General features: G+C 46.4%; 1 protein-coding gene across 1 annotated transcript in view; it reads right to left on the bottom strand.

Moving 5' to 3' along the window:
* Window positions 1-8,703: 8,703 nt before the first annotated feature.
* LOC134337657 (protein polyglycylase TTLL10-like) overlaps window positions 8,704-14,733 on the bottom strand; it is a 28,556-nt gene continuing 22,526 nt past the window's right edge. The window contains exons 9-10 of the mRNA XM_063032849.1: window positions 10,179-10,272; window positions 8,704-9,269 (exon numbers count right to left, since the gene is read on the bottom strand). Coding sequence (XP_062888919.1) covers window positions 8,704-9,269; window positions 10,179-10,272 — 660 coding nt within the window. The remainder of the gene's footprint in view (window positions 9,270-10,178; window positions 10,273-14,733) is intronic.

Raw genomic sequence — 14,733 nt, forward strand, 5'->3', positions numbered from 1 at the left:
ATCTCCCTTGGCCTGAGCGTCCCGTTACTGAAATGTTTCATGTTGTAAGCCAAGGACAGCAAAGCATGAATGGTTTATGACACGTGCCCTAAGCTGGAAACTGTCAGCATTATTCCCCACTCAACAGATACCTGCTGTCTTTGACAAAGTGGCCTTAATTAAGTCGGACAATGTTTGATCCATTAACAATCAGGGAAGGTAAAAGGTCCATGGATCGCTCACTGTGAGAGGGCACTGTGACATCAACACATAGGGGATGTTGTAACTAATCACGAGGGAACACTGAACAAGCAGCCTTTTTGTGCTGTGGTGTGATGTTCTCTGTTGCTAGCAATGTGACATGGGGTCAGAAGTGACGATGAGGCTAATGCTTTAAGTTTTTCCATCTCTCATCTCCCCAGAGGGAAGGGACTGAAAGTTTGACTTCTATCGCCTCAGCAACTGGGAGCTAAAGGAGCCAAACATCAAATACCAGAGGACAGAGCTGCAAGGTGAGAGGGCAAGTTCAAAAGAGATGTGCAGGGCAAGATTTTTTACACAGAGCGTGGTATGTGCTTGGGGAGTTGATGGAAGCAGAAATGACTGAGGCATTCGGGAGTCATTTAGACAAACATATAGAGGGATATGGGTCATGTGCAGACTGATAGGGTTAGTTCAGTTTGGTATTAGGGTCGGAATATGCATGATGGGCCGAAGGGCCTGTTCCTGCATTGTATATGTAGGTGTCATAATGTAGTGCAGTCACTGCTGTGGTGCTGGAAATTCCCTGTTCTGCATTGACGTCATACTGCTGTCTGCCGAGTTTCTTCAACATCACCGTTCGAACGTGCCAGGTACCAGCTTTCGCTGATCCACACCTGTCCCCAGGAGATCCTCCCTACCTGAGATCCACATACCTTACACCGTGGCTTCACGTCTCCTACCCTCCACTGTGGTTTGCAGAATCACAGGGCACTGACACCAGAGCAAATGTAAAAGAACAAAATCACTGAAAGTGATGATTATTGTCCACTCTCCCTGCCATCAGACTGTCCACTCCTTTGGTGAGAAGTGAATAATGCAAACAAAGACATTACCCTTAACTCTTGTTATCAGTGTCAGTGTGTAGATAACAAAGTTCTACAAAAGACACAGGAACTGAAAGTACAACAGTCAGTGTAAGATAGTAATTTTTGATAGAACCTTGTGATGAAACCCAATAGCCGGTTGCTGATTAGATACCTTGTAAAGATTCTGAATTTCAGCAATATATACTGTTGCATTAGGATGCCCATCGACACCCTGATGTCTCCCAGTTGTTTGTGATCACCCACAACTTCCTGAAGGAGCAGCTCACCATGTGTGATGTCACAGCCTTTCAGTGTCAAACCATGAAGTGATGTCACCAGTAAACCATTCCATGAATCCAAGATCTCCAGTCATGTCATCACTCAAAGCTGACTGTATGATGTCACAATTGGGGAAGAGGTAGATTCTATCGAGAAGTTCCTTGCAGAGCCTTTGCCCACCAGGCCCAGCTGCAGATGTTGTGGGACTGACTCCTCAGAATCCTTCTCCCTGGGTCATGCCACCATTTCAGGGAAGTTAGAAGAAGATATTATAAGCACAAGAGATTCTGCAGATGCTGGAAATCCAGAGCAACACACACAAAATGCTGGAGGAACTCAGCAGGTCAGGCAGCGTCTATGGAAGTGAACAGCTGACCTGTTGGGCGGAGTCCTGCTGAAGGCTCTTGGCCTTAAACACCGACTATTTATTCATTTTTATTGACAGGCTGAGATAAAAGAAGATGACACCCTGCTTCAGAAAGAAATTACGAAACTAGGAACTACATGTGCATTCCGTCTCTTTCCTTTCCCCAGGCTGAATGCCGTGAACCTGGTTTACTGATGTTGAGGGAGTTCTCTGGACTTCCCTCACTGCCCTACCCAGGCCTCATGAACATCTCATGTAGACCTGAGGCTGTCCTTTCCTCTACAGTGACCCAGTAACACGATCGAGTTGGGTTGGGGAGAATCGAGGGATTATTGCAGAAATGGAAAGCAGATTGACAATGTTGAGAATGGTTCTCACTTCCCCTCCCTTATTCCTACAGCAGCCTGGGTTACATCTCACCAGGCTCTGGTGAGATCCATCTTCATACAACCCAAAACATCAACGTGTTTAAATTATTTCAAAACCACTGGATTTAACACCTCTCTGCAGCTACATCCTTTTCCTGACCAACAAACAACAATCAGAAAGAACAGCCAAGAACTTAAGACCATAAGATATAGGAACAGAACCAGGCCATTTGACCCATCGAGACTGCTCATCCATTTCATCATGGCTGATTCAATTTCCTCTCAGCTCCAATCCCCTGCCTTCTCCCCGTATCCCTTCATGCCCTGACCAATCAAGGATCTATCAACCTCTGCCTTAAATATACACAAAGACTTGGCCTCCACAGCTGCCTGTGGTGATGAATTCCACAGATTCACCACTCTCTGGCTAAAGAAATTCCTCCTCATCTCCAGTCTAAAAGGATGTCCCTCTATTCTGAAGCTGTCCCCTCTAGCCTTCGCCTCCTGCACCATAGGAATCGTCCTCTCCACTATTTCACCATTCGATAGGTTTCAATGAGGTCACCCTTTCATTCTTCTGAATTCTGGTGAATACGGACCCAAAGTCATCAAAAGCTCTTCATATGACAAGCCATTCAATCCTGAAATCATTTCCGTGAACCTCCTTTGAACCATCTCCTGCTTCAGGACATCCTTTCTAAGATAAGGTGTCCAAAGCATTACATCCTTGCTTTTATATTCTAGTCCTCTTGAAATGAATGCTAACATCGCATTTACCTTCCTCACCACAGACTCAACCTGAAAATTAGCCTTTAGGGAATCCTGCACAAGGACTCCCAAGTCTCTTTGTGCCTCTGCTTTTTGTATTTTCTCTCTCTTTAGAAAATGGTCAACCCTTTCATTTCTTCTACCAAAATGCATGATCATACACTTCCTGACACTATATTCCACCTGCTTTTTCTTTGCCCAAACTCCTAATCTAAGTTCTTCTGTAGCCTCTGTACTTCCTCAAAACTACCTGCCCCTCTGCCTACCTTCATATCATCTGCAAACTTTGCAACAAAGCCATTAATTCCATCATCTAAATCATTGACATATAACATAAAAAGCATTGGTCCCAACACAGACCCCTGTGGAACACCACTAGTCACCGGCAGCCAACCAGAAAAGACTCCCTTTATTCCCACTCTTTGCCACCTGCCAATCAGCCACTGCTTTATCCATGCTAGAATCTTTCCTGTAATACCATGGGCTGTTAGCTTATTAAGCAGGCTCATGTGTGGCACTTTGTCAAATTCCTTCTGAAAATCCAAGTACACAACATCAACAGATTCTCCTTTGTCTATCCTGCTTGTTATTTCTTCAAAGAATTCCAACAAATTTTGTCAGGCAAGATTTTCCCTTCAGGAAACCGTGCTGACTTTGGCCTATTTTATCATGTGCCTTCAAGTACCCTGAGACCTCATCCTTACTAATCAACTCCAACATCTTCCCAACCACTGATGTCAGACTAACTGGCCTATCGTTTCCTTTCTTCTGCCTCTCTCCCTTCATGAAGAGTGGAGTGACATTTGCAATTTTCAGTCTTCCAGAAGCATTGCGGGATCTAGTGATTCTTCAAAGACCATTACTAATGTCTCCATAATCTCTTCAGCCTTCTCTTTCAGTACCCTGGGGTGTACGCCATCTAGTCCAGGTGAGGTATTTACCTTCAGACCTCTCAGTTTTCCATCTCTCCTAGTAATGGTAACTTCACGCACTTCATGATCCCCACACCTGGAACTTCCATCATACTGCTAGTGTCTTCCACAGTGAAGACTGATGCAAATACCTATTGTTCGTCCGTCATCTCATTGTCCCATCACCTACCTCTCCATCATTTTCCAACAGTCCAATATCACTCTTGCCTCTGGTTTGCACTTTATTTATCTGAAGAAACACCATCACAATTATTCTAAAAACTGGCATTCCACAATAGTGAGTCCTCAGCCCCCTACTCTGCTCCCTGTACACTCTTGACTGAGTGGTCAGATTCTGCTCCTGTGCCATCTACAAGTTTGCAGGTGATACCATCACAATGAGCCACATCTCAAATAACCATCAGTTACAGTACAGAAAGAAGATAGTCAACCTAGTAACATGTTGTCATAACGACAACCTTTCCTCTCAACGTCAACAAAACAAAAGAGCTGGCCATTGACCTCAGGAAGAGGGGAGGGGTGCACATGCTCCTGTCCACATCAACGGTGTTGAGTTTGGAAGGGTTGAGAGCTTCAAGTTCCTAGGAGTGAACATCACCGTAATTGGACCTTTCCTGGTCCAGCCACATAGAATCCAGAGCCTAGAAATCTCTCCAATGCCTCTACTTCTTCAGAAGGCTAAACAAATTCAGCATGTGCCCACCAGCTCTAAAGAAATCATCTGATCTGGATGCATCACAACTTGGTACGGCAGCTGCACTGCCCATGAGCAAGTGAAACTGCAGAGGGCTGTAGACACAAATCAGCACATCAGAGAAACCAGACTCCCCTCCATCGTCTCTGTCTATACTTCTTGCTGCCTTGGTAAAGAAGCCAGCAGAATCAAAGCCCTCATCCATCCCAGACATTCTCCCTGATGGCATGTAACCACCAGGTTCAAGCCAGCTTCTATCCCCCTGTTATAAGATCATTGAATGGACCCCTAATATGATAAAAAGGACTCCTGACCTCACAATTGACCTTGTTGTGATCTTGCACCTGCCAGCACTGCTATTCTCTCTGTAGCTGTAATACTTTATTCTCCATTGAAGAGCACAATACAGTATCAGTCAGGCCCCACAGCCCATATTTTATCAACTTTTTAACCTTCTCTGAGATCAACCTAACCCTTGCATCCCACATAGCTACACACACAAAAATTGCTGGTGAATGCAGCAGGCCAGGCAGCATCTCTAGGAAGAGGTACAGTTGACGTTTCGGGTCGAGACCCTTCGTCAGGACTAACTGAAAGAAGAGCTAGTAAGAGATTTGAAAGTGGGAGGGGGAGGGGGAGGGGGAAGATCGGAAATGATAGGAAAAGACAGGAGGGGGAGGGGTGGAGCTAAGAGCTGGAAAGTTGATTGGCAAAAGGGATACGAGGTTGGAGAAGGGAGAGGATCATGGGACGGGAAGCCTAGGGAGGAGCCCAGAGGATGGGGAGGAGTTCTAGTGAGAGGGACAGAGGGAGAAAAAAAAGGAAAAAAAGGGGGAAAAGGAAAAAAGAAAAATAATAATAATAAATAAATAAGGGATGGGGTACGAAGGGGATTAACGGAAGTTAGAGAAGTCAATGTTCATGCCATCAGGTTGGAGGCTAGCCAGACAGAATATAAGGTGTTGTTCCTCCAACCTGAGTGTGGCTTAATCTTGACAGTAGAGGAGGCCGTGGATAGACATATCAGAATGGGAATGGGACGTGGAATTAAAATGTGTGGCCATTGGGAGACCCTGCTTTCTCTGGTGGACAGAGCGTAGGTGTTCAGTGAAACGATCTCCCAGCCTGCGTCAGGTCTCGCCAATATATAAAAGGCCGCATTGGGAGCACCGGACGCAGTATATCACCCCAGCCGACTCACAGGTGAAGTGTTGCCTCCCACACAGCTGTCTATTTTTCTTTTATCCAAGTGCCTATCTAAGAGTTTCTTAAATATCTCTAACGTCGCTGCCTCTCCCACCACCCCGCCAGCGTTTCCACACATCCACCACTCTCTGTGTAAAAAGTCCCACCACTGACAGGCTGCCTGTACTTTCCTCCAATTTTTTATTGTTTCACCTGGTTCCACCCTAGTGCACTTGATCTGGACAGACAGTAGGCAAGACAAAGTTTTCCCACTCTACCTTGGTTCATGTGACAATAATAAACCAGGTCACAATTTACTAATTAATTTCCTAATGAATCTCAGTGACCCTGTGCTCTGAAACAGGTCGATTCCTACAAGTGAATTCTGTGATCTTTGCAACTGAGAAATGCCACCATAGTGCTGAAATAGAATGAGGGAGGCAACAAGATAAAGAAAGATTTGCTTTATTCCACAAAATATCTGATACCATCCAAATAGGGACATTTTCTGTTGATATTAGAAACATAGAAAACCTACAGCACAATACAGGCCCTTCGGCCCACAATGCTGTGCGGAACATGTACTTACTTTAGAAATTCCCTAGGGTTACCCATAGCTCTCTGTTTTTCTAAGCTCCATGTACCTATCCAGGAGTCTCTTAAAAGACCCTATCGTATCCACCTCCACAACAGTCACTGATAGCCCATTCCACGCACTTACCAGTCTTCGCGTAAAAAACTTACCCCTGACATCCCCTCTGTACTTACTTCTAAGCACCATAAAACTGTGCCCTCTTGTGCTAGCCATTTCAGCCCTGGGGAAAAGCCTCTGACTATCCACACGATCAATGCCTCTCATCATCTTATACACCTCTGTCAGGTCACCTCTCATCCATATAACCATATAACAATTACAGCACGGAAACAGGCCATCTTGGCCCCTCTAGTCCGTGCCAAACTCTTACTCTCACCCAGTCCCACCGACCTGCACTCAGCCTGTAATCCTCCGTTCCTTTCCTGTCCATATATCTATCCAATTTAACTTTAAATGACAACATCGAACCTGCCTCAACCACTTCTGCTGGAAGCTCGTTCCACACAGCCACCACTCTCTGAGTAAAGAAGTTCCCCCTCATGTTACCCCTAAACTTTTGCCCTTTAACTCTCAACTCATGTCCTCTTGTTTGAATCTCCCCACTCTCAATGGAAAAAGCCTATCCACGTCAACTCTATCTATCCCCCTCATACTTTTAAATACCCCTATCAAGTCCCCCCTCAACCTTCTACGCTCCAAAGAATAAAGACCCATCCTCCGTCGCTCCAAGGAGAAAAGGCCGAATTCACTCAACCTATTCTCATAAGGCATGCTCCCCAATCCAGGCAACATCCTTGTAAATCTCCTCTGCACCCTTTCTATGGTTTCCACATCCTTCCTGTAGTGAGGTGACCAGAAATGAGCACAGTACTCCAAGTGGGATCTGACCAGGGTCCTATATAGCTGTAACATTACCTCTCAGCTCTTGAACTGAATCCAACGATTGATGAAGGCCAATGCACCATATGCCTTCTTAACCACAGAGTCAACCTGCACAGCAACTTTGAGTGTCCTATGGACACAGACCCCAAGATCCCTCTGATCCTCCACACTGCCAAGAGTCTTACCATTAATACTATATTCTGCCATCATATTTGACCTACCAAAATGAACCACCTCAGACTTACCTGGGTTGAACTCCATCTGCCACTTCTCAGCCCAGTTTTGCATCCTATCAATGTCCTGCTGTAACCCCTGACAGCCCTCCACACTATCCACAACACCCCCAACCTTTGTGTCATCAGCAAATTTACTAACCCATCGCTCCACTTCTTCATCGAGGTCATTTATAAAAATAATGAAGAGTAAGGGTCCCAGAACAGATCCTGAGGCACTCCACTGGTCACTGTTCTGATCTCCCAGAGGACCAATTTTGTTCCTTGCAATCCTTTTGATCTTAACATATCTGTAGAATCCCTTAGGATTCTCCTTCACCTTGTCATGCCTTCTTTTAACCTTCCTGATTTCTTTCTTCAGTGTTCCCTTGCATTTTTTATACTGCACGAGTACCTCATCTGAGGAGGTGGAGCTTGGGATGATGGTGCCTATTGGTGACTCCTTTGTTTGCATCTTTGGAAACAGCTCTATTTCTATCTTTAATATCTCTTTTTTTTTGTTTTCAGGGTTCTTTTGAAGACCCTGACCTGGAGTTACACGCTGATTTTGGTTCTTTGCAGAAATGGGACCCACTCTCAGGGCCTTATGACCAGCCACTTTTCGATATGTCAAGGACACGGCCTGGAAGACTAGTGCACCTTGAGGGTGCTGGATTTTCGAGGCTCTGGAGGCGGGCGGATTCGAGGTCAGTGCTGCTACCTGATGTGTCGTGGGTGTACGTGGCAGATCAAAAGCAGCGAGCTGGCTGCGTGCCCAGAGTTCTTTGGGCACAGAACTTGGTAAAAAGCGACACAACAGACTTTTAACACCATAACTTGACAAGTTGTTTTGTTATGTCTCCCCTCTCGCTGTGAAACGGGGACACTTCTTTTTCCCTTATTAGGGAGAGAGAGAGAGCCTGTGGTATGTCGAATACCGGGTGAACGAGTAGTCTTTGGGGTACTGCAAGTTTGCGTCTTTATTGATGCTTTGCTGCATGCTTGAGTGCTTGGTGGTGGGTGCCAATGCATTTTTGCTGGTGGGTCTTTGGGGGGGGGGTGTCATCGCTTTGCTACAGCTTATGCGTGGGAGGAGGAAGCTGGGAGGGACTTTGGGGTTCTAACATTTAACTGTCATTCATTCTTTAGGTCACTCCTCTATTTTCATGGATGTTTATGAAGAAACAGAATTTCAGGATAATATTTTTCTATTATACTGAACAATTAATGGACATTACAACACTCCCATGGGTTTGTGGATCTTTCTGAGAGAAATACTCCTATGTTGCAGCAATAAAGATTTGTAAAGAAGAGCTGAGGTGGCCCTTCTTGTGAATGAACTATTCAGAGAGCCACGCCTTGCTAGGCGGCTTCACCTGATGCCATTCCTTCCCTTGAGCTCAAATGCTTTGGCAGCCACCTTGTTGAAGTGAGCAGGGTGAAAGGTATTCCTCATCAAAGAGATGGCCTGGGGCCTGGGACTTTGCTGGGAGTTCATGAAGGGGCTTCTACTGCGCAAGGGTTTTATTTGCCGAACAGAAGGCATTGGTCTGAGAGGTTCCAAGTTTCTGCTGACTCGGAGCTGCCCTTTGGTTAGGTGGTCGTGTCTCTCTGTGCACAGGTTTAGACTGAGTTGTATAGCTGGCAGCTTCCTATAGGAGACCAGCGAAACTGTGCTTCTCAGAATCTTTGCAGGAGCAGCTACAGAGGCTGGCGAGGGAGACACCTTCTTCACATGCTTGTTAGCAGCTCGGTTCAAAGGGCACAGAGGTTGCTTTAGAGCTGCAGGGGATGTGTTCCTTTCGGTAACGACTGGCTTGGATCTTGTGAGCTTTCCTCGATGATTACCGTTATGCAACAAGACAAAGTCTTTCTGGGACTGGAGTGGCAAGACTTTTAGTCCTTTATTGCATTTCCTGAATATCTCAACTACCAAATCTGAAAATAAAGCGAAGAACATTATTGAATACACCAATGTGATCATTTAACATAGAACAGAGAACATTATAGCACAGACCAGGCCCTTCGGCCCACAGTAGTGCTAACCTTTTAACCTAAGATCTGTGTAACCCATCCCTCTCACTTAGGCCTTCATTTTTCTATCATCCACATGCCTATCCAAGAGTTTCATAAATGTCCCTAATGTATCTGCCTCTACCACCACCCCTGTTCCACACACCCACCACTGTGTAAGAAAACCTACTTGTGACATCCCTCTTACACTTTCCTGTGTGTGTTGCTTGGATTTCCAGCATCTGCAGACTGCCACTCTTCTTGAGATTTGATATAATCACCTTAAAATTATGTCATCTCCTATTAGCTTTTCCTGCCCTGGTAAAAACTCTCTGGCTGTCCACTCGATCTGTGCTTCTTGACAACTTGTGCAGCTCTGGCAAAGGAGGATGAGGGGTGACTTTATGGAGCTGTCATCTCTCAGCTTCCTTCTCTCCAAAGAGAGGAGCCCTGGCTTGTTGAACCTATCCTCACAGCATATGCTCTCTAATCCATGTAGCATCCTAGTAAACCTCCTCAGCAGCCTCTCTGCAACTTCCCCAGCCTTCCTATAATGAACTGAATACTCCAAGTGTGGTCTAAGCAAGATTTTATAGAGCTGCAACATTATCTTACGGCTCTTGCACTCCGTCTCCTGACTAATGAAGAGCCATCACACCATACACCTTCTCAACAACCCTATCAACTAACACAGCAATTTTGAGGGATCTGTGGACGTGGTCTTTAAGATCCTCTGTTCCTTCAGTTTATAAAATCAGTCCTGCACTGCTTGGAAAATTACCTATGCCACAATCTATTTCTACAGCAGAACGATCAAAGCAATAATCATCTTACCAAGAGCCTCGTAGACGACTTTAGGAATGACGGTTTTGAGAACTGCACAGTGTCTCTGCAGAGATGGATTAGCATTCATCTCCACCAACCAGACCTGGAATACATCAAATACAGGGTTAGCAGTTAGCTTGCTCACCTTCCCATCTCACACAGCCAGGATTGGGTAGAGACGGAAAAACCACCTTCCACCTCTGTCTAGTTCATACTTTGCAGAGTAACCTTTCTATTTCTCTGTCGAGGATTTTCACAATCTGTATTAATTCTTATATGCAACTTATTGTCTACCTGCACTGCATACTCTCTGTAACTGAACACGAGATTCTGATGAAGGGTGCCGACCCGAAACACAACTGTTTATTCCTCTCCACTGATGCTGCCTGACCTGTTGTGTTCCTCCAGCATTTTGCACACGTTGCTCTAGATTCTGCATTCTGTTATTTTGTTCAGCGGTTTGAACGGGGCACGACTGCGCAAGCGCATGGAGGTCGTCCAGTGAGAACAGCAGGAAGAGTTAAAAAGGAAGACAGATTTACAGAGCGGGTGTCGGAGGAATGGGAGACACAGTAGTGGGAGACAGAGTAGGGAGGCTTTGGCTCAACGGGGCTTCAGTGATAAAGGGTCGAGGCGAGGTAGGTTATCTGTTTAAAATAAAGACAGTATGTGAGGCCAGTGTTCTGTGCTCGGTGTCAGATGTGGGAGGTCCTGGAGACTCCCAGCCTCCCGGAAGACCAAATTCGCACCAGGTGCGTTGAGCTGCAGCTCCTTAGGGACCGCGTTAGGGAACTGGAACTGCAGCTCGATGACCTTCATCCGGTCAGGGAGAGTGAGGAGGTGATTGAGAGGAACTATAGGCAGGTAGTCACCCCGAGACCACAGGAGAAAGAGAAGTGGTTAACAGTCAGGAGAGGGAAGGGCAAGAAGCAAGTGCTAGAGAGTACCCCAGTGGCTGTACCCCTTGACAATAAGTACTCCTGCTTGAGTACTGTTGGGGGGGGGGGATGGCCTGCCTGAGGGAAGCAACAGTGGCTGTGTCTCTGGCACAGAGTCTGGCCCTGTGGCTCAGAAGGGTAGGGAAAGGAAGAGGATGGCAGTAGTGATAGGGGACTCTATAGTCAGGGGGTCAGACAGGCGATTCTGTGGACGCAGGAAAGAAATGCCGCAGGTAGTTTGCCTCCCGGGTTCCAGGGTCCATGGTGTTTCTGATGGCGTCCACAATATCTTGAAGTGGGAAGGAGAACAGCCAGAGGTCGTGGTACATATTGGTACCAATGACATAGGTAGGAAAAGGGAAGAGGTCCTGAAAAAAGACTACAGAGAGTTAGGAAGGAAGTTGAGAAGCAGGACCGCAAAGGTAGTAATCTCGGGATTACTGCCTGTGCCACGTGACAGTGAATATAGGAATAGGATGAGGTGGAGGGTAAATACGTGGCTGAGGGATTGGAGCACGGGGCAGGGATTCAGATTTCTGGATCATTGGGACCTCTTTTGGGGCAGGTGTGACCTGTACAAAAAGGACGGGTTGCACTTGAATCCCAGGGGACCAATATCCTGGCAGGGAGGTTTGCTAAGGCTGTTGGGGAGAGTTTAAACTAGAATTGCTGGGCGGTGGGAACCGAACTGAAGTGACGGAGGAAAGGGAGGCTATTAGCCAAGTGCAGGTTGATGGGACTTAGCAGTTTAAATGGTTTGGCACGGACTAAATGGGCCAAAGCACCTGTTCCTGTGCTGTACTTTTCAATGACTCTCTGACTCTATGTGTGAGATGAATAATTGTTGCTGACCCAGCAGGATGAAAACTTTCCAAGGGTGATGACATTCCTAATGAATTAGTGTTTTGGTAATCTCTGCTGATTAAGGAGGTAGCCCGGTGATAAACGTTGGGACTGACAGGTACAGCTGTTGTTGCTGGTTGATGGAGAAGTATCTGTCAGGCTTTAGGATGAAAGAACAGAAGATATTGGAGCAGAATTAGACCATTTGGCCCATCAAGTTCACTCTACTATTCAATCATTGCTGACTTTTGTTTCTAACACATTCTCCTGCCTTAACACCTTAATCAATAAGATTTTTACACAAAGTGGTGGGTGTGTAGAATGCACTGCTAGTGAAGGTGGTAGTGGCAGATACAATAGGGTCTTTTAAGAGAGTCTTAGGTAGGTACATAGAGATTAGAAAAATAGAGGGCTATGCAGCGGGGAAATTCTAGGCAGGTTACGTGGTCAGCACAACATTGTGGGCCAAATGGCCTGTAATGTGCTGCAGATTTCTATGGTTTGTGATCAATCAAGAATCTCTGCCCTAAATACGCTCAATGATGGCCTCTACAACCCTCCCTTTGTAGGAAAGAATGCCACAGATTTACTACCCTCTGACTGAGTAAATTCCTCTTCAGCTCAGTTCTAAAGGGACATCCCTTTATCCTGAGGCTGTGCCATTGGATCCTCGACTCTCGTACTGATGGCAACAATATATCCCTGATCACTTTATCCAGGCCTTTCAGCGAGACTTGCCTCCCCCCCCCCGCCACCCCCATCCTTCTGGAGTCCTTCGAATACAGGTCCGGGATGTCAAACGCTCCTCATATACAGTATGAGGACTCATTCCAGTGAACCTCCACTAGAGCCAGCCCCACCGTGGGAACAACCTTCCCTGCCATCAAGGGCATCCTCATTAGGCCATGCCCAAGAGGGAGGCATCGTTATTAAGGATGATAGGTCGGTGATAATAAACTCGAATCTGATTCTGATTTGAGACATGCCCTCTTCTCATTACTACCATCAGGGAGGCGGTACAGGAGCCTGAAGAATCACACTCAATAATTTAGGAACAGCATCTTGCCTTCCACCATCAGATTTATGAATGGTCCTGAACCCACGTACACTATCTTATTATCTGTCTTTTACACTATTTATTTACATGTGTAACTTGTAGTAATTCTGTCATAGTCATACTTTATTAATCCCGGGGAAAATTGGTTTTCGTTACAGTTGCTCCATAAATAATAAATAGCAATAGAACCAGAAATAGTTAAATAGTAATATGTAAATTATGCCAGTAAATTATGAAATAAGTCCAGGACCAGCCTATTGGCTCAGGGTGTCTGACCCTCCAAGGGAGGAGTTGTAAAGTTTGATGGCCACAGGCAGGAATGACTTCCTATGACGCTCTGTGCTGCATCTCGGTGGAATGAATCTCTGGCTGACTGTACTCCTGTGACCACCCAGTACATTATGTAGTGGATGGGAGACATTGCCCAAGATGGCATGCAACTTGGACAGCATCCTCTTTTCAGACACCACCGTCAGAGAGTCCAGTTCCATCCCCACAACATCACTGGCCTTACGAATGAGTTTGTTGATTCTGTTGGTGTCTGCTACCCTCAGCCTGCTGCCCCAGCACACAACAGCAAACATGATCGCACTGGCCACCACAGACTCGTAGAACATCCTCAGCATCGTCTGGCAGATGTTAAAGGACCTCAGTCTCCTCAGGAAATAGAGACGGTTCTGACCCTTCTTGTAGACAGCCTCAGTGTTCTTTGACCAGTCCAGTTTATTGTCAATTCGTATCCCCAGGTATCTGTAATCCTCCACCATGTCCACACTGACCCCCTGGATGGAAACAGGGGTCACCGGCACCTTAACTCTCCTCAGGTCTACCACCAGCTCCTTAGTCTTTTTCACATTAAGCTGCAGATAATTCTGCTCACACCATGTGACAAAGTTTCCTAACGTAGCCCTGTACTCAGCCTCATCTCCCTTGCTGATGCATCCAACTATGGCAGAGTCATCCGAAAACTTCTGAAGATGACAAGACTCTGTGCAGTAGTTGAAGTTCGAGGTGTAAATGGTGAAGAGAAAGGGAGACAAGACAGTCCCCTGTGGAGCCCCAGTGCTGCTGATCACTCTGTCGGACACACAGTGTTGCAAGCACACGTACTGTGGTCTGCCATTCAGGTAATCAAGAATCCATGACACCAGGAAAGCATCCACCTGCATCGCTGTCAGCTTCTCCCCCAGTAGAGCAGGGCGGATGGTGTTGAATGCACTGGAGAAGTCAAAAAACATGACCCTCACAGTGCTCGCTGGCCTGTCCAGGTGGGTGTAGACACGGTTCAGCAGGTAGACAATGGCATCCTCAACTCCTAGTCGGGGCTGGTAGGCGAACTGGAGGGGATCTAAGTGTGGCCTGACCATAGGTTGGAGCAGCTCCAGAACAAGTCTCTCCAGGGTCTTCATGATGTGGGAGGTCAATGCCACAATGCAGGTTGATGCATTGCACTGTACAGCTGCTGCAAAGCGACAAATCTCACGAGATACAGAATGCGAGTGATAATAAACCTGATCGTACTCTGGTCATTTACTGAACTCCCTGTCCCTACAGTATTCTGCATGTGGCTCCGTGGCTCTGAGAGGTGGGCACTGTGGGTCTGGTTGGTCACTGCTTCCAGCATGAGCTTCACCACCATCTCCACTAGAGGTCACTGTTTCCCACGCAGGAACTGTCTCACAAACCAACCAAAGGAGCCACAGCTGAGCTGTCACTCAAGCACTGG

Source organism: Mobula hypostoma, chromosome 25, assembly GCF_963921235.1.
Source record: "Mobula hypostoma chromosome 25, sMobHyp1.1, whole genome shotgun sequence".
Classification (NCBI taxonomy): domain Eukaryota; kingdom Metazoa; phylum Chordata; class Chondrichthyes; order Myliobatiformes; family Myliobatidae; genus Mobula; species Mobula hypostoma.